General features: G+C 38.8%; 22 protein-coding genes and 1 non-coding gene across 23 annotated transcripts; 11 read left to right on the top strand and 12 right to left on the bottom strand.

The window, feature by feature from the left end:
- Positions 1–68: 68 nt before the first annotated feature.
- Positions 69–320, bottom strand: M896_080830 (uncharacterized protein; the record flags this gene model as incomplete). Its single annotated transcript, XM_014707904.1, has 1 exon — positions 69–320. The coding sequence occupies one exon, from the start codon at positions 318–320 to the stop codon at positions 69–71; it is 252 nt and encodes an 83-aa protein (XP_014563390.1).
- A 59-nt stretch (positions 321–379) lies between these two features.
- M896_080840 (uncharacterized protein) lies at positions 380–979 on the top strand (the record flags this gene model as incomplete). Its single annotated transcript, XM_014707905.1, has 1 exon — positions 380–979. One exon carries the CDS (start codon positions 380–382, stop codon positions 977–979), a length of 600 nt encoding a protein of 199 aa, XP_014563391.1.
- Positions 980–998: 19 nt separating this feature from the next.
- Positions 999–1,640, bottom strand: M896_080850 (RNA polymerase II transcription; the record flags this gene model as incomplete). Its single annotated transcript, XM_014707906.1, has 1 exon — positions 999–1,640. One exon carries the CDS (start codon positions 1,638–1,640, stop codon positions 999–1,001), a length of 642 nt encoding a protein of 213 aa, XP_014563392.1.
- A 147-nt stretch (positions 1,641–1,787) lies between these two features.
- Positions 1,788–1,869, bottom strand: M896_080860. The gene has a single exon. It is a non-coding gene; the product is annotated as a tRNA-Leu (tRNA).
- Positions 1,870–1,982: 113 nt separating this feature from the next.
- M896_080870 (TFIIF-interacting CTD phosphatase) lies at positions 1,983–3,251 on the top strand (the record flags this gene model as incomplete). The annotated part of the gene is made up of 1 exon (XM_014707907.1): positions 1,983–3,251. The coding sequence occupies one exon, from the start codon at positions 1,983–1,985 to the stop codon at positions 3,249–3,251; it is 1,269 nt and encodes a 422-aa protein (XP_014563393.1).
- A 128-nt stretch (positions 3,252–3,379) lies between these two features.
- M896_080880 (alpha/beta hydrolase domain-containing protein) lies at positions 3,380–4,498 on the top strand (the record flags this gene model as incomplete). Its single annotated transcript, XM_014707908.1, has 1 exon — positions 3,380–4,498. The coding sequence occupies one exon, from the start codon at positions 3,380–3,382 to the stop codon at positions 4,496–4,498; it is 1,119 nt and encodes a 372-aa protein (XP_014563394.1).
- Positions 4,499–4,742: 244 nt separating this feature from the next.
- Positions 4,743–5,318, bottom strand: M896_080890 (uncharacterized protein; the record flags this gene model as incomplete). Its single annotated transcript, XM_014707909.1, has 1 exon — positions 4,743–5,318. One exon carries the CDS (start codon positions 5,316–5,318, stop codon positions 4,743–4,745), a length of 576 nt encoding a protein of 191 aa, XP_014563395.1.
- Positions 5,319–5,574: 256 nt separating this feature from the next.
- Positions 5,575–6,531, top strand: M896_080900 (uncharacterized protein; the record flags this gene model as incomplete). Its single annotated transcript, XM_014707910.1, has 1 exon — positions 5,575–6,531. One exon carries the CDS (start codon positions 5,575–5,577, stop codon positions 6,529–6,531), a length of 957 nt encoding a protein of 318 aa, XP_014563396.1.
- A 227-nt stretch (positions 6,532–6,758) lies between these two features.
- On the top strand, positions 6,759–7,064 carry M896_080910 (ribosomal protein L24; the record flags this gene model as incomplete). The annotated part of the gene is made up of 1 exon (XM_014707911.1): positions 6,759–7,064. The coding sequence occupies one exon, from the start codon at positions 6,759–6,761 to the stop codon at positions 7,062–7,064; it is 306 nt and encodes a 101-aa protein (XP_014563397.1).
- A 336-nt stretch (positions 7,065–7,400) lies between these two features.
- Positions 7,401–7,685, bottom strand: M896_080920 (putative subunit RPA3 of replication protein A; the record flags this gene model as incomplete). The annotated part of the gene is made up of 1 exon (XM_014707912.1): positions 7,401–7,685. One exon carries the CDS (start codon positions 7,683–7,685, stop codon positions 7,401–7,403), a length of 285 nt encoding a protein of 94 aa, XP_014563398.1.
- Positions 7,686–7,737: 52 nt separating this feature from the next.
- Positions 7,738–8,346, top strand: M896_080930 (subunit Rpb5 of DNA-directed RNA polymerase; the record flags this gene model as incomplete). The annotated part of the gene is made up of 1 exon (XM_014707913.1): positions 7,738–8,346. The coding sequence occupies one exon, from the start codon at positions 7,738–7,740 to the stop codon at positions 8,344–8,346; it is 609 nt and encodes a 202-aa protein (XP_014563399.1).
- A 98-nt stretch (positions 8,347–8,444) lies between these two features.
- On the top strand, positions 8,445–8,744 carry M896_080940 (uncharacterized protein; the record flags this gene model as incomplete). The annotated part of the gene is made up of 1 exon (XM_014707914.1): positions 8,445–8,744. One exon carries the CDS (start codon positions 8,445–8,447, stop codon positions 8,742–8,744), a length of 300 nt encoding a protein of 99 aa, XP_014563400.1.
- A 40-nt stretch (positions 8,745–8,784) lies between these two features.
- M896_080950 (uncharacterized protein) lies at positions 8,785–9,006 on the top strand (the record flags this gene model as incomplete). Its single annotated transcript, XM_014707915.1, has 1 exon — positions 8,785–9,006. The coding sequence occupies one exon, from the start codon at positions 8,785–8,787 to the stop codon at positions 9,004–9,006; it is 222 nt and encodes a 73-aa protein (XP_014563401.1).
- Positions 9,007–9,079: 73 nt separating this feature from the next.
- Positions 9,080–10,120, bottom strand: M896_080960 (subunit DPH2 of diphthamide synthase; the record flags this gene model as incomplete). The annotated part of the gene is made up of 1 exon (XM_014707916.1): positions 9,080–10,120. One exon carries the CDS (start codon positions 10,118–10,120, stop codon positions 9,080–9,082), a length of 1,041 nt encoding a protein of 346 aa, XP_014563402.1.
- A 49-nt stretch (positions 10,121–10,169) lies between these two features.
- M896_080970 (uncharacterized protein) lies at positions 10,170–10,442 on the top strand (the record flags this gene model as incomplete). Its single annotated transcript, XM_014707917.1, has 1 exon — positions 10,170–10,442. The coding sequence occupies one exon, from the start codon at positions 10,170–10,172 to the stop codon at positions 10,440–10,442; it is 273 nt and encodes a 90-aa protein (XP_014563403.1).
- A 112-nt stretch (positions 10,443–10,554) lies between these two features.
- Positions 10,555–11,796, top strand: M896_080980 (uncharacterized protein; the record flags this gene model as incomplete). Its single annotated transcript, XM_014707918.1, has 1 exon — positions 10,555–11,796. One exon carries the CDS (start codon positions 10,555–10,557, stop codon positions 11,794–11,796), a length of 1,242 nt encoding a protein of 413 aa, XP_014563404.1.
- A 314-nt stretch (positions 11,797–12,110) lies between these two features.
- M896_080990 (uncharacterized protein) lies at positions 12,111–12,824 on the bottom strand (the record flags this gene model as incomplete). Its single annotated transcript, XM_014707919.1, has 1 exon — positions 12,111–12,824. One exon carries the CDS (start codon positions 12,822–12,824, stop codon positions 12,111–12,113), a length of 714 nt encoding a protein of 237 aa, XP_014563405.1.
- Positions 12,825–13,030: 206 nt separating this feature from the next.
- Positions 13,031–13,346, bottom strand: M896_081000 (ribosomal protein L37a; the record flags this gene model as incomplete). The annotated part of the gene is made up of 2 exons (XM_014707920.1): positions 13,031–13,294; positions 13,344–13,346. The coding sequence occupies 2 exons, from the start codon at positions 13,344–13,346 to the stop codon at positions 13,031–13,033; spliced, it is 267 nt and encodes an 88-aa protein (XP_014563406.1).
- Positions 13,347–13,938: 592 nt separating this feature from the next.
- On the bottom strand, positions 13,939–15,195 carry M896_081010 (subunit POB3 of nucleosome-binding factor SPN; the record flags this gene model as incomplete). The annotated part of the gene is made up of 1 exon (XM_014707921.1): positions 13,939–15,195. One exon carries the CDS (start codon positions 15,193–15,195, stop codon positions 13,939–13,941), a length of 1,257 nt encoding a protein of 418 aa, XP_014563407.1.
- Positions 15,196–15,232: 37 nt separating this feature from the next.
- On the top strand, positions 15,233–16,489 carry M896_081020 (WD40 domain-containing protein; the record flags this gene model as incomplete). Its single annotated transcript, XM_014707922.1, has 1 exon — positions 15,233–16,489. The coding sequence occupies one exon, from the start codon at positions 15,233–15,235 to the stop codon at positions 16,487–16,489; it is 1,257 nt and encodes a 418-aa protein (XP_014563408.1).
- Positions 16,490–16,555: 66 nt separating this feature from the next.
- Positions 16,556–17,341, bottom strand: M896_081030 (uncharacterized protein; the record flags this gene model as incomplete). Its single annotated transcript, XM_014707923.1, has 1 exon — positions 16,556–17,341. The coding sequence occupies one exon, from the start codon at positions 17,339–17,341 to the stop codon at positions 16,556–16,558; it is 786 nt and encodes a 261-aa protein (XP_014563409.1).
- Positions 17,342–17,446: 105 nt separating this feature from the next.
- M896_081040 (subunit alpha of proteasome) lies at positions 17,447–18,124 on the bottom strand (the record flags this gene model as incomplete). Its single annotated transcript, XM_014707924.1, has 1 exon — positions 17,447–18,124. One exon carries the CDS (start codon positions 18,122–18,124, stop codon positions 17,447–17,449), a length of 678 nt encoding a protein of 225 aa, XP_014563410.1.
- Positions 18,125–18,171: 47 nt separating this feature from the next.
- Positions 18,172–18,933, bottom strand: M896_081050 (NAD kinase; the record flags this gene model as incomplete). The annotated part of the gene is made up of 1 exon (XM_014707925.1): positions 18,172–18,933. The coding sequence occupies one exon, from the start codon at positions 18,931–18,933 to the stop codon at positions 18,172–18,174; it is 762 nt and encodes a 253-aa protein (XP_014563411.1).
- Between the last annotated feature and the right edge of the window lie 41 nt (positions 18,934–18,974).

Genomic DNA, 18,974 nt, shown 5'->3' on the forward strand with positions numbered 1-18,974 from the left:
GATAGCGGAGATGAAGAAGAAATGCAATCAATAATAATAAAAGCGATATATTTGAAGTAATTTTTATGTCATGGATGTCTTAATGTTTGCTCAATTAGCAAGTCTTTTGCTTGGTTGATTTTTGATGCTATATATGAGCTTCCACCTCTATCTGGATGATTGATTTTGATAAGTGTGCGGTACCGCTGCATGACTGTCTGTCCAGAGTGTTCGATGTCGAGGATAAGTTTTGCCTCTTCGGTATCCATTGTGTGTTTGAATCCCCTTGGATAGTTCATAAGTCTTTTGACGCTAGATGTGAACCTTTGAAGCAGATGCATTGCTCAGCAGGACAATTTTTTCATAGCAAATGAATATTGAACGAAATGAAGCTCCCTTGATGGACATCCAACGTATCATTGAAGGGATAAGATCTAACGATGCAGAAGAAAATACGATGATGATTAAGAGCATTTATGAGCATTATGGATTGCTTGAATACGATGTCATTGAACAGATAGTACCATCGATCATCTACTATCTATGGAAGCTTCCCAAGTTTACAGAGCAGAAGCGATTTGTGATGGATCTTCTGCAACACACAGACCATAGAATGAGGAAGCTTGTTTTCAAATACGTTCTTGATAAATGGGAAGAGATACAGCTCGTGCGGATGGATAAGTTCTACTTCCTATTGAAGAGGCTTTTGGAGTATTATCCATTGAACAAAGAAACTATCAAGGAGTTATTTGATGTCACGCCCAACGTAAGCCTGAAGGCATATATAGTTAGATGCATTATTGAAAGATTGAACGATACAGGAAAGTGCCTTGATGAGGAAGTGGAGGAGTTTCTGGCAATGTTTGTTTCGAAGTGTGCACCTGCACTGCTTTTTTCCACTAAATCACTAAAGTTCAGAAAGGATATAGTTATGAAGTATGCAAAGAGTAAGGAGGTTGCAAAGAAAAACAGAGCAGCATTATACTCAATGATTAAATAAATAGCATGAATGAATACATCTACTCCTCGATTTTTATGAAACTGAATTTGCTCTTGCACTTCTTGCATACAGGAATGAACTTGCAGAACACAGAAAGGCAGATTGGGCACACAAGACCAAGAAGAATCTGTTTTCCATGACAATAGCAAGTGGCTGTGAATTCAAGAGGTTGCAGAGATTTTTTTGTTCCTAACAGAGACAGTAAAGATCTCAGGCATTGCGCTTCATTAGAGAAATATTCACCACCTGTGGATGCACAGCATTGAAGGATTGTTTTATTCTCCACCAGTGAGAATGCATTTATCTTGACTCTGAACCGCTGTGCAGCAAACATGCATTTGATGTATCTCAGATATTCGTCCTTGTGCTCTTCTCTAAGTGTAAAAATGACTATTTGTGATTCTTTGCTTCTATGCAAGCACAGTGCATATCCAAGGTCGTTCACACTGTATCTTGTCCCAAGAGTGGTTATGGAGTATATATCAGAAATGTCATCCTTGAGTGTGTCAAAGATTACGCGTCTTGAACTAACGACAATTATTCTATTTTCTCTAGATGATTTCTGGTATGCATTCAGGAAGATCATCACATCAGCAAACAGGTCGCGTGTTGTCATTTCCCAGTCGTCCTTGTGGAGATCTATGAGAAGAAAAAGAATCATTGGGGACATGGATCGACAATGTGTTATCAAAGATGTAGCAGATCCTATAAAATCGGGTTTGTATAAATATACTATAGAACATAATCGTATTGGTGTAGATTAGTTATGAATCTGCAATAAAAAGCAAGAGTTTGCTATGTTCCAAAATGTCAGAAACGGGATTCGAACCCGTGCCTCTCGCGAGAATACGACCTGAACGTATCGCCTTAGACCACTCGGCCATCCTGACTACGTTACAGTATGGGCCTTGCTCCACTCAGACGAGTGCGTATCTATAGATGTTCATGTCATACTCTAATATTTGCTTATATATTTATTGTTTGACCGTCCTTTTGTTTCGGAATGGTTGTGTGTAACCATTCTGTTAGACTGGGCAATTTGTGTGGTGTGTGCGGCGCAGAGATTTCTGAGGAAGAAAGCTTGTTCTGTGCGTTATACACCACATGCGACGTTCAGATTACACACAAGCATGCTGTTTCTGCATACAGAGCACGAATGAAGGAACTGAAGCGCACAAGAAAGCTAATTCTTGTTCTGGATCTTGATCAGACAATATTACACACAGTGATACATGATGCATGTAGTGCTCCACCACAGTCTGGACTAGAGAGCTTTGTGATGGACAGATGCACATACTTTGTAAAGCTGAGGCCTAATCTACAGGATATGCTCGAGGAGATATCGACGATATATGAGATTCATGTGTATACAATGGGCACACGAGCATATGCGCAAAGGATTGTTGCGATTATTGATCCAAAAGGTCTTTACTTCCACGACAGAATCATCACAAGGGATGAAAATCAAGGGATGCTGGTCAAGAGCCTGGGTAGGATGTTTCCATCGAAGCACAAGAACATTGTGATTCTTGATGACAGGGCTGATGTTTGGGACTTTTGTGAAAACCTACTTCTTGTAAGGCCGTTTTGGTATTTCAATTGTGTAGACATCAACGATCCACTAAGACTGAGGAAGAAGATACAGAGAGAGACAGGGCTTGATGTGATTGAGTGTAAGAGGAAAAGAGTGGATAAAATAGCAGATAATCAAGTTATTGAGAAGCTGGAGGAAATCGCATTGGGAATAACAACGAGCAGCGCTTTACAAACAGGAGAGGATAAACAAGATATAGCACCCGAACCAAGTGGATATAAACGCAACGAGAATTCAAGATCTCTTGACGACGAGCTTCTGAAGATCACTCAAATATTGAAACGAATACATAAAAGATACTTCTCTAGTATGCGTGGTAATGTAAAGAAAATACTAAGGAAATACAGGAAAAAGGTTTTTGATGGAAAGAGAATCTTTGTTGCTGAGACTACAAACAAGCAATGGCTGACAAAGATGATTGAAATGCATGGAGGCATTGTGGGTGTTTCTGGAAATGGTTTGGATTGTATTGTCTCGCAATCCAGGGATGATGTTGAAGATCTGGCAAAGCGATTTGAGTGTCTTGTTATACAACCTGGCTGGATAGCTGAATGTGTTTATTCATTGAAGGGAGTAAACTATGGGAAATACATAATGTGTGATTATAGAGTCATGGATGAGTGTGAAAATGAGATTGAAAGGATGTTTATGACAAGCAAGGGCGGCCCTGTGAATTAGAACTAAGACATGATTATGATCAATAATAGTCTAATACCTAGGAAGATTGATTTGTAGATATTTGCTTTATTTGACAAGCAGTGATTGGATATAATATTATTTGTTTTTGATTATACAGAGGGATCCCTATGAGTATTGTGATGTACGAAATTATGTGTAGAGTTTTTGAAGTGCTTGCAAGGAACAATGCGGTGCGCTTGGTTGTTCTGTACCTGATGTTCTACTTTGGAAGGTGTGTGCGCAAACCTGATGTATTTTATGGAGGAAAAAGAATGGAAAGTGTATACAAGATGAATAGTCTGCATAAGAGCTATTATCCATTGATTTTTGCGCCATTTGGAGTTGTTCAAACTGTTCTACAGCTATTCAGAAGGCCAGCAATCCATCCAAGAGCAATGGTTGTGATAGAGGCAAAAAATAATGGATCAATTGTGCTTGATATAGCTGAGAAGAACAAGGAGACACAGAAGAATGTGTTGCTGGTCCATGGGTTCAATGGATCTGGAGACTCTACATATATGCAATGGATGTCTGCACACCTGGTAAAGGAAGGATATCGAGTGTTTTGTTTTAATGCACGAGGTACAAAATCAGGATTGAAAAATGCAGTATTTTTTCACATTGGATGGACGGAGGACCTGAAGGAGGCAGTCAAGTTTGTACTAGATAACTACAGCGGAACACTTGAGGTGTTTGGATTCAGCATGGGTGCAAATTGGGTGACTAAGTTGTTTGGAGAGGGTGAGCTGGACCCGAGAGTTATCAAGGGAGGGGCAGTTTGTCTTCCTTTTGACTTTTTCAAGATCGGAAGACATTTTCTGAAGAATCCATATACCAGGTTTTTTAACTGGATGCTTGCCAGGAACTTTATTAGATATATGAAAAGAAACAGAGATGCATTTAAGAATGCAGGATACGACTTCGAAACAGTCAAGAAGTGTAGAAGTTTACAGCAGATAGACATGCTGGTGACAAAGAAGATCTTTGGAATAGATGATGTGGACCATTACTACGAGAATGAGTCAGGTGGAAAATACATTCACGGGATATCGGTTCCATTTATCATTCTGAATACATATGATGATCCTGTTGTTCCTGCATTTTCAATTGATAAGGATGTGTGTATAAAGAATGAAAACATATTACTTGTGGTGACGCACAAAGGAGGGCATCTTGGATTCTTGTCTAATACGCCAAGTCGAACATTAGCTGAGGACATTCTAATTGATTTTATGAGGCATTTCTAATGTACTTGATGAAATAGGCACATAGGAGCAGAATAGGTAATTGATGTTGCACATGCTTATACAAACATGATAATATCAATGCCAACAATTGATCCAGGATACAAGTAAATCCATATGATTTGCAAAGCATATGTTCTGTAAATATATCTACAATAAATATGCTTTAAGAATAATTTCATTTATTACATCAGATATTGGGTGCTGTTGACCAATTTGATTTTACTATATAATAGCAGTTATGTTATCAAGCAAGTCCTCTACTTTTCATTTCACTAGTGACAAGATCGCGGTATGCATCTTCAAGATCTTCTAGACTGATTGGATTGAGTTTTATGGTTCTCAAAAGCATGTCCTCGCACTCCTTAAGCACAGATACTGTACCTGAAGAATTCTGCATACCTTGATTAACTTTGTTTATTATTTGTTTGAAATACATTAGATAATTTGAGCCGGTTATTTTTTTCTTGTGTGCAGCGTTGCAGTGCAGGTTTTCTCTAAGCTTATTGAGAATGTCTTCAATAGGTAATTCTTCAGTTATGACGAACGATGGCATGTCGTGTTTTGAAGTTGAAAGCTCGGTATCTGTGAGTATACAATAAGATGTTTCATTTCGTTTGGCCAAGCAATATATTTCGTATCTCTGTGGTTTCATGGTGCAATTCTGTACGATATAGACTGTATGCGGATCCATGTTGCTCAGCTCGCTTCGGATTGCCCTGAACTCATTGTTCAAGTGAACAACGTTGAAGTACTCAGATATGCATGACTTCAGCTTTTCAAGATATCTATGTGCATCTCCTATTAGGATAATAACAGGCATATCAAGGGTGCTTTGCGCTGCTTGATGTATACTTTAAAAGCTGCTGTATATGCATTGAATGTATTATTATTCTGCAATAATTCAAGCGCATTGATTGGCGGTTGCAATGCATCTCTTCATGTTCAAGTGTAACATTCAATGCACACATGGATTTAAACACTGATTTATGAGTCTGAAACGCTGAGTTGTTTCTTTGTGGATCAAACATGTTTCGTGTCTGTGAACAGATAAAAACAAAACAGGCATCCGTGAGTAGATGCTGATGCTATCTGTTATTATTTCAATTGCAGCAGTTGTAGCAAAGGAAGCAGGTATGCCAAATGACCTGAGTAGTAATATCGAGGGATTCGGACCTAGTAAATTCGATAGTCTGCTGAGTCCAAGCATCCCAATGTCGGACCTGAAAGGATACGCAAATGATCACAACCACAAAAGAGATCACAAAGGATTCGGAAATCTTAGTATAATTAGTTTCAACATGGAGAGTGCGACCGATTCAAGTCGTGATGGACTTCAGGATTTTGTATTAGGCCTTCTGGATTCATCGCATCCATCAGTCATGACACTGCAATCAATCAGGAAGAAAGAGATTGATGCGCTGAGCACAAAGTTGCTTGGGCACTATGGAATCCTGAATGATGATCAGGGATCGATAAATGTTCTGGAGAGTCCAAAATTATATCTTCCGATAATCTATGATACACAGCATGTTAGGAAAATCTCGAATGGATACTACAGAAACCCGGAACAGAGCAAGATTATCTATGCAAGTTGGGCAGTGTTTGAGACACTCGCCACCAAACAGTGGTTCACGGTGATCAATCTCGACCTGTATAATGCCTACGAAGAAAAGATCGACGTCAAAATGGCAAACATCCTGCGTGACATTCACGTAGATCCCACAATTAGCGCAAGACCGGTGTTTTACATGGGAAGGATCAATGTTGCCTCTGATAGACTCAAGCAAGTTATCGAGAATAACTACATCAACCCGCTTGACAAGGACATAAATTCCAAGAACGAGGAGCGATTCACAATGATAAATCCCTCCGACATACAAACAGACCATCAGAGAGATTACATACTTATTAGTGAGAAGAAACAAAATGATCCAAATGCAATCCATAATGTAAAGACAATCCACTATGCAAGGATATTAAGATTAGGTATTCCAGGACTTAACTATCCGATACATACGATAGTTTCGCTGTAGATGTTCTTGGAAGCATCGGACAGAATGAGTCCCGAGTGGATGGATATTAATGAGCCTGAGTATTAATAAATATTGCGTTTTAAATTGTGTATTGTTGATGTGTGGATAGATTGCAAAGGGGCTGCTTTTGAAACATCAGTGGCTGTTTGTTTCATTTTGTGCTTGATGGATGTATAAACACGAGCATCCTGCTGCATGATATTTTTTCAAAAAACACTCCCTTAAATATGAACCAAGGCGTATCAACGTATTCTGGACGAAGCATACCTAAAGGATCTGGCATGTTCAAGATTATGAATGATGGAAAGGTGATCTTGACGGCTTCTAACAAGGAGAGGAGACTGATCAAAAGATGCATCAATCCAAGAGATGTCAAGTGGACCATCCCTAGCAGGGAGTTCCTTGGAAAAGAGGCTCAGTATGTAGTCGAGAAGATGAATGTGCAGAAGACCAAGATTGTTCGTGGGTTCAAGAACATTGGCGCAAGCTTGATGCAGAAGTTTATGGCAGGTGGTAAGCCATCTGAGAAATAAATTGGTCTACTTTGAATTTTTTATTTGTGCATGAGTATTCGTTTGCTAAGTTTCTAAAGATGTGTTGCGATGTGTATTAGAATGTATCTTGTATAACTTGAGTCTGAAGTTTATTGATCCTCTATATGAAGCATCATGGTATTATATATAATCGAGTTGATCAAATAATGCATGCTTAATATTTCAATATATTTTTATTGATATAGCATTTAATAGTTTTGGATCATGCACAATGGAAGGCTTTGCAGTTCATTTATTTGATCTCTTACTAATTGAATGCTATGAGAACCTCAAGAATACTTTGGGAAACTAACTCAAACAGATTCAAATATTTTATTAGAACATTCCTGGATACTTTGATGCAACATTGATAAACCGATGGTACATATCGGCATCAAATTCACTTCCTATTGGATGTACACTGCTTTCCTTTAACATTCCGTTTTCTATAGTTCCACACACAAGTACAAATCCTGACCTATATGAGTCCACATTAGAATGCTTGACATAAACCTCTTTGTCCTTGAATTTCAACACAATCGCTCCATCTTCAAGACGTTCAAATTTGCCAATCACAGAAGCAGCTTCGCCCTCATGCCCTGCAACATCCTCAAAGTACATGGGAGGCAAATACAGCAGTATGAAATGTACAAAATGAATCCCCAGGCATTTCATGGCATGCGATATACGAGCTCTGTGCTTAAGTAGAAACACAACAATAGAAATGGCAAGAGACAGAGGGTACAGCACTACACAGGAGATAATGGAGGTTGCTGAGTTTTATGAGAAGTATCCGTTTGCTCTTACAAAGCGATCCACAATGAACTTCACGGCCGTTGATGGAAATAAGCCAGTTGCAATTCACTTTGGAGAAGATGAAAAGATGGGTAAGAAGGCTTTTGAGGTGCTGGTGTCACAATATGAAAAAGATGGGATACTCCATCTGATTCTTGTGGTTGCACAAATGCCAAGTCCAACAGTGATGTCTATGATATTGCTGATACCTCGGCTTGTGATTGAGGTTTTTTTGGTTGAGGAGCTTGTGTTCAATAAGACAAAGCATGCATGGGTTCCTCCACACAGGATCCTGTCGAGAGAGGAGCAAGAAGCTGTCCTGAAGAGTCTGAAGCTTGGCCCACAAGATCTTCCTAGGATCCAGAAGAGTGATGTGATTGCTAGATATTTTGGAGCAAAGCAGGGAGACATCATGGAGATCATAAGAAGGTCAAAGACTGCAGGGGAGTCTGTTTACTATAGGGTTGTTGTGGACAAGCAGAAATAAAATGTTTGACTTTAGTTTATTGATGCAGCAGTTGATTACTTCACGCGTTTGCTTAGGAAATTATGCGATTATATGCAATATGTAGCACCCTGCCTGCAATGGAAAGTTTATTGAGACTGTTGCAACTTAACACAAGATTTGCCACAAATGACATTTCAAAAGAGTTTCTACAACGAAGAGTAGGACTTGGATATGCAATGAAGTACCAGAAACTCGATAGGTCAGTGATACAAACATTCATCAAATCAAAGAGGAAGAACGAAGAGTTGGCACGTTACACATCACTTAGCAGCAGCTCTATGCATAATGTCAATGCAAACTATGATAATGATGATGAATGCGGTCGATCAGGCATTGTGAAGAAGCGAAGTGTAAGTGCAAACTCATATAGAACATAAAAGAATGAATGCACAAAACAGACATTCAGATCAACCCTGAATGAAAAAGCTTGATGAAGCACATGATCTTGAAATCACAAAGATCCTTGCAAAAGTAATGCAATGTAGCTACAAGAAGAAGCAAGTAAACGAGATTATCTCAAGAATTATGCAAAAAATTGAAACGGTCATTAATTTGCATGATAACAATCAAAGTATCGAGTCTTTGAGGTCTGAGTTTGTAACTCTGAAGCAAGAAGCATATTCACTTATGAAGCCATAGAACGATGTAATAAATTAGGAATAATATCTGTATAATGCTTCATACAATTTTGTTGCAATTTCCATGGAAATCATCAGCTGTAGTTATTCCACTCTGCTTTGTTGTCTTGCGAATAGTAGTCCATAAGATATTCACCGCCAGTGTAAAATACTTCGAATGGATTCAGAAGCGGTTTCTTAAATGTCGTTCCCCAATCTATGCTAAGTCTTGGGCATGATATTTGCACAAAGCTGTCTATGAAGTTGTATCTATCCAAGTGCTTCTGTTTGATTTCCTGGAGCATAATCAAATAAATATCGTATTGTTTTAGCCTTTCAATCATATTCTTGAGTATTTTCCTGCTGCCTTGTCTTCCTAAGGTTCCAAGAATCACACCAAACGACTTTCCTTGGAATGCCTTTCTAATCTCCTCCTTCCTGATTCTTTTCATGGCTTCATAATCATAGAACTCTCTTGTCATTATCCTACTGAAAGGGCAGTATTTGTAGAAGTCGAGGTGTGGATTCTGAATCATTGCGCTTTCTAAGTGGAATCTACCATCTCCAATAGATACCACAGCAGACACACCATTTATTCTGGGAGATGTGCATCCAAGAACTTCTCCTCCACTCAATGGCTTGACCTGTGGCAATGCACCTGGTTTGCTCTCCTTCTCAAGAGCCTTCTGCAACCTATGAATGCTTGAATTGAACTGTATCGTTCCTATTATTGCAATTCTGCCAGGAATATTTGTTCTGATAATCTCTGCAGCATGCTCAACATCTATTTTGATGTCTACAAACACATACAGCACCTTGGTGTCCATCTCGCTTATGGGAACCAAGCATGAATGCCCATAGTGAATCAGAAGATCTGACTTGACATTCTTATCGTCTATGCAGCATCCGCCATACACAACATCGTTCAGAATAACACACTCAGCACCCGTGTATCTTTCTATTATGTCAATTATTACCAGTGCATACTTGAGCAGACCATCAGGAAATTGCAGCGTTATTTTCTTTGCATTTAGTCTTTTGATTGTTCTGAGAGTCTTGCCAACCTCAAAGTTGTAATTGCTGGGCAAGTACTTCAAGCACTCAGGAGCCACTTCTTCTTGCTTAAGAACGACCATAAGGCCAATGCACCGAATTGATTTGAATAGCACAACTCCCTTACTTTGAATGGGCGCAAATAAATCACTACGGAGCGATGAATGCAAAGAAGTGCTTGTTGAGGCACTTGAGTTGCATATCAAAAATCACGGGTTTGATAAGCAGATTAATGAGTTTCTTGACAATGCAGTTTATGCAAAGATGCATGATGCGATAAACATAAACGAAGTATTTGAAATGCTGCATAAGTTTGTTGTTGATAATCTACCACCTGATATACAGCAGGGATTCTATTGTGATGTGAAGAATTTTATAAGCGAAAACGTAACGACTGACGAGTGATCAGATTGGGGAAGAATGGTTTTGTATTTGGTTGCATAAACAGCACGATTAGTGTTTCAATTCAAGACCATGTTTCATCACCGTTGATAAATGTAGTGGGTGGAAGTGGAGCATGAGACTCCTTGTCTGGGTAATGCATTTGTTGCTTGGACATGGTTTATGTAATGCAATGTATGAAGAGTACACCGAAATGATGCGGCCGCTTGGAGATGATGACATCCTCAAAGTTATTGGTAATATGATCGAGCTAGATTCTAAGAAGACCCATAAGAAAGTAATATTTTACATCAAAAGTATTGACAAGCAGCAGTATGGAAACGAAAACATCATTGTGATCACATCCTCGGATTCCAAAGAGCCACTGTTTCTAGGATATTTAGGTGGGAAGAGGAAGAGGTTAGTTGTACAAAACCAGGCATTTGAATGGAATCTAAAAAGAGTGGAAGGCGTCAATGGATACAATATTATGCCTGATGATGTTGATGATGAGTGCCTAACACTATTTGACAATAGTATTCTAAGCATCTCTGAATGTAGGATTGAATACAGCAGGCAGATTTTTGTTTTTGAGGATGAACCTTATTCAGATCGTCGTCGCTATGAAAAGTATACCAGACGTGCAAATAAGATGAGCAGTCGTTATTATTCAGATAGTTCATCGGACTTAGCATATGACCGAAACGACAACTACTATTCTAAATACGCTGAGGATGATAGTTCACATGAGCCAACAATGTTTAAAAAGATGAAGTCGTTGCCAGATTCCTCAGATTCAGATGACATTAAAGAGTTGTTGGAGCCTAGTATTGTAATAATGGCTTCTGATATGCCAAAGTCTGTTAATAGCACAACAACCAGCAGTATAAACACATATAGCGATAGCATGTCATCTCCTATCCCTGTAACTGTATCGACCTCTGTTTTAATATCGACCTCTGTTTTGACATCGACTTCTATATCGACTGTTTTGGTCCAGGTGACAAAGACAATTGATGAGCAGGCGATAACAATCATCAACGAACCAATAAAAAATGCAAAACCTCACAGATGTGTGAACAAAAATGTTCTTCCGTCGATTATCTCGGCATCGGATGTCTGCAATGAAAATGAAAGCAACAGCAGCAGTGAGTCATTGAACGAGTCGAATTACTATCAAAATGATTTGAAGCACTACAATAACTTGGCAGACATGAGAATTCAAGACATCAAGAGCCTTAATGATATGAAAACATTTAGCTTAAATGAGTTTCCTGTGCTTAAAAAATTTATTTCTCTGTATGAAACTGATAGCAATACCCAGATACAAAGCACAATCACTAATTCTTATCCATTATCAATAACAACCGTTGTATAGATGAGCTGGCATGTATCAACCACTAAATGGTGCTTTAATTAGCAGCATACATTTTGCACTCAATACATAGATATGAGTAATTGCATCAAAATGTTTACTTGGTTGATTATATGATAACACAGATATTAAAAGATCTAATGTAATTGTTCCTGAGAGATTTTTATATGAATAAAAAGTAATATGTTTTTATTGTGAAGGTTCTAGTAAGATTGGCACTGAGCTGTAGCAGATAAATACTTCTATGCATTGCTTAACAAATAAACTGATTTCTGAATATAATTCAAGTAGAAAACATTGTGATAACATATCACATTCTATTTCATATAAATCATGCTATAGCCATTTGTATACTCAAAGCCTGCTTTTAGTTTGTTTATTTCAACATACTTCACTATTCGTTTCGTCATGTCTTCTCCGTTGGCTGCTTTCTTAACCAAACGTGTATCTTTCTCCAATTCTGGATGCAAGTAGATAGAGCCTCTCAATGAAGATACGATTGTGAATATCTGTTTCTTGTTATCGACATCACATGGATTAAAATAAAGCTTCATTCCATTTATGCCATCATAAGTATATGGTTCATCCGGGTTGTCTACTACTGTAAGGCACAAATCATCTGATACGATTTGGAACTGCGTGTGATCGTTTGTTGTGTTATATAGGAACAGCGAAGACGATGCTTCGTCGTCTTGTTTCACTCCTTCCAGAGATGAACCGGATTTTGTAACAGTAATGCACGGATCCTTTTTCAGCCTCAACCATATGTTTTTTGATGTGGCCTGATATGCAAGATTGAAAACCTGGTTTTCTATAGTGGAATCAGATATCTCTGTAAGCATTGCCACAAAATGTTTCCGGTCATCCTCATGATGTGTTCCAAGAATCATAAGTGGATGCTTCCTGTGCATTATATTCAGCAACATCACTCCATCATCCTTGATATTGAAAGCACGCTTGCTGCCTTTATCACATACTGCAGCTAAGTATTTCCCGATAAAAAAACTTATCCAAAGCAGCTTGAAAAACATGTTCTCATCCTTCTAAACAGTATTTATATTCTCAAACAATCTGCAACTGTATCAGAGTGCATCAGACAATTACTACCACAAACATAATCAAACACATTCTAACTGCGAGGCATTCACATACAGTTATTGTACACAAGTCATTCACCATGGCTCAATATTAAAAATCCTCACTTTCACAAACCAAAAATTCATATCCGAAAATCATTTTATTTTGCATGTTGCTTATTCATGCTGCCAAAAATCTTTCCTGCCGGTGTAGTTGTAGCATATGCCCCTCCTGCAAACTTGCGCTTGCAAAACTTGCACTCCCATATTCCAACTGCCATCCTCTTCAGAGTGCTCTTTCCACATGCATTACACTTATGCTTCGCCTTCTGTATCTCAAGCACGCTTTTCATCCTCTTACGCAGCGTAGACCCGTATCTTGCTCCAAAACATCCAGATATCCCAACCTTCTTTGTTCCTTTTCCCTAAAAGTTAGCTTGCTCCACAATTCTTCAGATTGCCTTTATCACTTACCATTTCCATGGGCAGTAAAAAATTCATCTTAAACCTGCGTTTACAAGTCATTAATACATCAGCATAACTAGTTCGTCTCTAAATAATTTAAAGAATGTTTGGAAACATATTCAAATCATTCCCAAGTGATATTCAAATGATTCTCAGATGATATTCAAATATATTCAAGATATAAACTCAACTACTGTTCAATCATAATCAAATGATTCCCAGGTGATATTCAACTACTGTTCATGATATAATCAAATGATACTCAACTACTGTTCAATCATATCAGGATATGCTAAAACTAAATTTCGATTTCATCAGGTTGCTAAACAATCGATTACTTGCAGAAATGCTGTTAAGCAAGGCGTCACCCTGCTCTATCTCAATACTACTCTTAGTAGATGTTCGCACCTCACTTCCCTCTCCTCTACAAATCGTAACAAAACACACTATAAACTCTAAAAAGCGCATTGTTTATCGCTCACCATTGCATTATATTCAATACATACATATTGTTTCATCTTGCTATTTACTTCAAGCTGCTACATTCATACACTAACCATACCTACTTAACAAAGAATACCAAACACCATATACTCAATATACTTCATTCATCAGAATCAACAATAATACTGTCATCTTCGTACTCCTCAGACTCATGTTCAGAACTTATCGCATCATCAATCACCTCGCTTCTTGCCTTTATTCCTTTCTCATGGAAATACTGCTCAAGCCCTCCAAACTCATCCTTCGCCAATCCGTTGAATATGTATGCCTTGTCACAAAAAATCGTCATATCAAATGTCTTCGCCTGCATTGTGCTAAGGTTGATTCTACTAAACTCAACCATCGTCATCACATTCAGGTCTAGTCTAAACACCTTAGGGAGAAAAATCACACAATCATCAAGCGGATAAAGCTGGCCCTCATATGCCTTCGTCGCACATCTCAAGCTCCTACTACCATCCTTAGCTTCAAATACACTTCTTATTGGTCTTATCACACATAACGCTTGCATTATTTCAACAAAAATATCAGAAAGCATTCCAGAATACTCCTTCTTTAGTCTAGTGTCATTCGCATTTACTTCTTCTTCACTCTCATCAAATGACAGCGCCACATACTCATACATAGTCTGTCCCTGCCTGATACATGGATCAACTCCAATCACAACATACTTCTCTCCGTCGTTTACATGTCCCTTCTCAAGTACATGCAATGACTTGATCCCTTTATATGCTATCTTGTGCTCATAGCTACTTCCAACCATCCTGAAATACTCATGGAAAAATACAAATCCAAACTTTCCTCGTGGATAGCACAGAGACAGCCCTTCAATCTTCAATATTTCATCATCAATCATAGAACTGCAACTTCTCTTTATCTCCTCCACTGTCCTGTTGTCACAGGCAAACCGAATCTCCATGCCCTTCAACGAAATACACAGTTCGTTCCTAACATCTACCACACCCTCAATATCATCTACTGGCACATCAAATATTGTCTTCTTACTCCTAAACTCCAATGCATTGCGACTGTTGATCCCAAGCTCTCCACTCAGAACATTTGCAATCTCAAGCTCTTTGATATACAGGTTTATCTTAAAGTGTTGTGAAAATGCCCTTTTCAGCTCTTCAGTATAGTTCTGGTCCACTCCACCAATCTCATACACACAATTCCCAAAAATCCTCATTGTCATCTTCCTTGCACCATAAAACAGCTCTGCATCCCTTATCTCGTCCCCTGTCATCACATGCGTCTTATCCTTGGTCTTTATTGCAATACCGTCCTTAGATATCTTGACCATGGTGTCTGCAGATGCATCAGACTTTAGCACGCAGTTACTGAGTGTCAGAACCTCCATCCAAGGGATTGCTAAAACTAATGCATTCAACACCTTCATGGATGGCCTAGAAACAGACAAAATCACAAAGAAGGTAAAAAAAGATTCGCATAAACAGGCAAAGGCGCAAAGAAACCCATTCGGTGATGCATCAGAGATAGGTGCATTCAATGGGCCTTGGCGTGGGTTTGTAGGCATGCATGAAAGCAGAAATACGCCAAGATATGCACGTGAAGAACAATGTCTCAAGAAAATAGTCAACAAACACTGCCTTGTACAAGGAATGGAGCGCTCAAGAAGCATGTATGCATTATCAATCAACGATCCTGCATTGATAAGAACACCAATGTCTAAGTTTGTCATTCCAAACCGCAATACTGCATTGTTCAACGAGCACAAAGATACAGTAACATCATGCGTTCTTTTAAAGAAGCACAAGCTGCTTGTCTCGTCAAGTTTGGATGGAAAGGTACATCTGTACAACTTAAGAAACAACGAGCTCGTGAAGACATACATGGGACATAGCAAGGCTGTATCATCAGTAGTGCTGGACACTGATGAATCGAGATTCACCACAGTGTCATTTGATGGATTTCTCAAACGATGGCAAGTCGAAAATGGCCGGTGTGACTCAGTAATAGATTTAAGTGTTCCCCTCACATGCCAGGCCAATCAATCATCAGGCAATCTTTTACTTGCAGCAGGGCTAGATGGAGGAGTCCGAACTTTGGATATGCGCAGTAAAACAGTTGAGAATCAAATCAATGTGCATGATGAAAACATTCAAAATGACAGATTCAATCAATTTTCTATATCTGATCTTGCGCTCGATGAGCAGAGAAACACACTGCTGGCCATAACAAGAAATGGACAACTGCATCAGATTGATCTCCGTAATTATAAGTATTTCAGAATTCATTCTGGAGAATATTCATTTATTGAGTTTGACTCAAGTAGAGGCATGTTTTTGGTGGCTTGCAGTAATTATATAGATATATTCAATGCACAATCAGGTTTAAGCTGTGTTGAAAAAACAAGCAAACAGGATTGCATAAGTACAGATGTACAGGAAGCTCAGCAAATGCGGATTCCGATTACAAATAGATGCTCAACAGTACCAAAAGCTTCAGAAGATGGTACCTTTATATGTTATGGTAGTGAAGACGGCTTTATAAACTTTGTTGAATGCACTTCGCATCAAATCACATCCATTGGAGTTCGAGGAGATCCATGCACTTCAATAGATTGGATAGACGGGAGCATATCGAATCTTGCATCAGGAAACCTACTTGGAAATGTACAGATATGGGAATAAATAGTATTTGGCATTTTCTATATCATGCTCAGTACTGAAAGACTTTCATAAACCACTTCCTGATTGTCATACATTATTTTGTGATTCAATAGCAATAGCAATATTTCGTATTATCTCTTGAAAAATACTCATTAAAAACACATATTGACTATTACACTTGTCTTGTATCTTCCGATTTGTGGCTGTGACTGATGGTTTACTGTCCATGTATGCACCATCATCCTTATAATCAATCATATTATCTACTTGCCTACGGTCGTATAAGTCTGTATCTACACCGCTTTGTATGTCACTGTCCATAATACTTTCTCTATAAACATTTGTATTGTTTGCATTCCTAGCTATTGAATCTGCTTCCATATCCTGTGTGCTTACTTGATCTGATACATATTCTGCATCAGTACGCCCTGGAAAGTTCTTGAATGTCTTTACAACGAACAGGAAGCTATCAGGTGAGTTATCAGGCGTACTATCAGGTGATGGGCATTCTGAAAACTTTACTTCCCCGTTTATTTCCTGCATACACAATGAGTTGTATCCTATCATGTTTTTACATCTCGGGGGATTCTTAAAGTAAAATCCATGATCAGGTACTTTATCTACTGACTCATCATACACTAAATTTCCACTACTTAAATCAATTCCAATATCTCCTTTATCTGTCCCAAGATTAAATCCATTTGTTCGATTATTCAATCTCCACTCAAATGCATAGTCCTCTATCACTGAGCCTATACCTTCATTCTCTAATTCTAAGGTCAAAGGGCTCAAATACTTACCACTGCTCACAGACCTTATAGCAACCCTCTCTCGACAAAACACTCCATACTCCATCAGCAAGAGTACATACATCATTGCACAGCGCCTGGCACACATCACAAAGAGAAACAAACATTCATCCAATCTTCACTGTTACACATTGTTTCATCTCCAACATCAAGTCACAGAAAACATCATTTATTGGTCTACAGACGAATCAATCACACTCATAATCACAGAACATTCAACTCGCTTACATTCTTCCTTGCTTATTACAAATGTGGATATCTTGTTTGGATCAGACTGCACTACCTCCATTAATCCAAGAATGGTGAGTCTGACAAGATCACTTCGTTCTTCCTTCTCAAGATACTCACATACCTTCTGGCTCTTCTGTCCAATCGCTCCACAGTAAAACTCAGAAAAGTTACCATCAGGTTCAATCACATACGCAATTGGCTTGGCACTCAATCCAAACAACACAGTCCTTACTCCAAACGGCCTCTGATGATACACAACAGTATATCTCTGTTTATACTCTCCAACTCTTCTTGCAAGCTGGTCAATTGTAATATCCTCTCCGGTGCTACTCTTGTATGAAGTACAAATCATTCGAGCAACATTCATCACCAGATACGCATCAGGCTTGAATCCAGAATAGCTCATCCATATCCCCTGTGCCTCGTTGATCATAAACATCTTTGGCTCCTCAATAAGCAGCCGATTCCCTGTCTTCCTTTCAAGACTTACCACAATCTCTTCAGACCCCACTGCAAACACAACAAGAGATCCTTGCTCGCTTGCCTGTTGTGCATACTCAACCTGTATCAGCCTTCCATCCGGGGAAAACACCGCTAGCTGCTCTTCAAATCCCATCAAGGGCTACTGCAATTGTTTCATTTTCAAACCTCTGTGTACCTGGCCTATTCCAAGCTTAACACAGGTCCTGCATTTAGCATAAACAACCCTTCAATCTGCCTAGACTCATCATAATCATTCAGATACCCAAACCTCACCATAGACCCATTATAAAATATGTCAAACATTCTCTCATGACTTCCTGCCTCTTCATACACTATTCCATCAAGGATGACCTGAGGATCCGAATCAATCTCAATACTAATCTTGCTTTCAATACTACACACAATCGGTCTGAATGCACATCTATTTGGTGCAACAACATTAATCACAATCCCATCCATAAGAAGTAACGGTCCATCTGCAGATGCATTGTATCCACTACTTCCTGTGCGTGTAGATACAATCACAGCATCTCCTCTTAGTATAAACGACACGCTGTTTATGCAAATCCGAAATGTATTCAGTCGTGGCACCTGTGATCTTATTATTGCCTCATTCAGAAAGTGTCTTTTCCCTACAAAACACAACCTTATGGATTGTTTCATGCTGATCTGTTCTCCACTCACAAGCTTGTATAACAGTACATCCAGCTTGTCATATGGGATTGGGCATAGAAACCCAACCTTTCCACGGTTGACTGCATAAATAATAGGAGGATCATCATAACATGAAACTGCCCTCAGAACACTCCCATCACCTCCAATAACAATAATACCATCGTAGCCTATTCTTTTGTCAACTACATCGCAATCAAGCGCGCTTCTAACATGCTCCACCACCTCAGTATTTTCACTATCTCTAACAACTAGCAAGAACAATCCCATAAGGGTATCGCTAAGAATCTCATGCACATAGACTACACAAA

The sequence above is a fragment of the Ordospora colligata genome (assembly GCF_000803265.1).
Source record: "Ordospora colligata OC4 chromosome Unknown contig_08, whole genome shotgun sequence".
Lineage (NCBI taxonomy): Eukaryota > Fungi > Microsporidia > Ordosporidae > Ordospora > Ordospora colligata.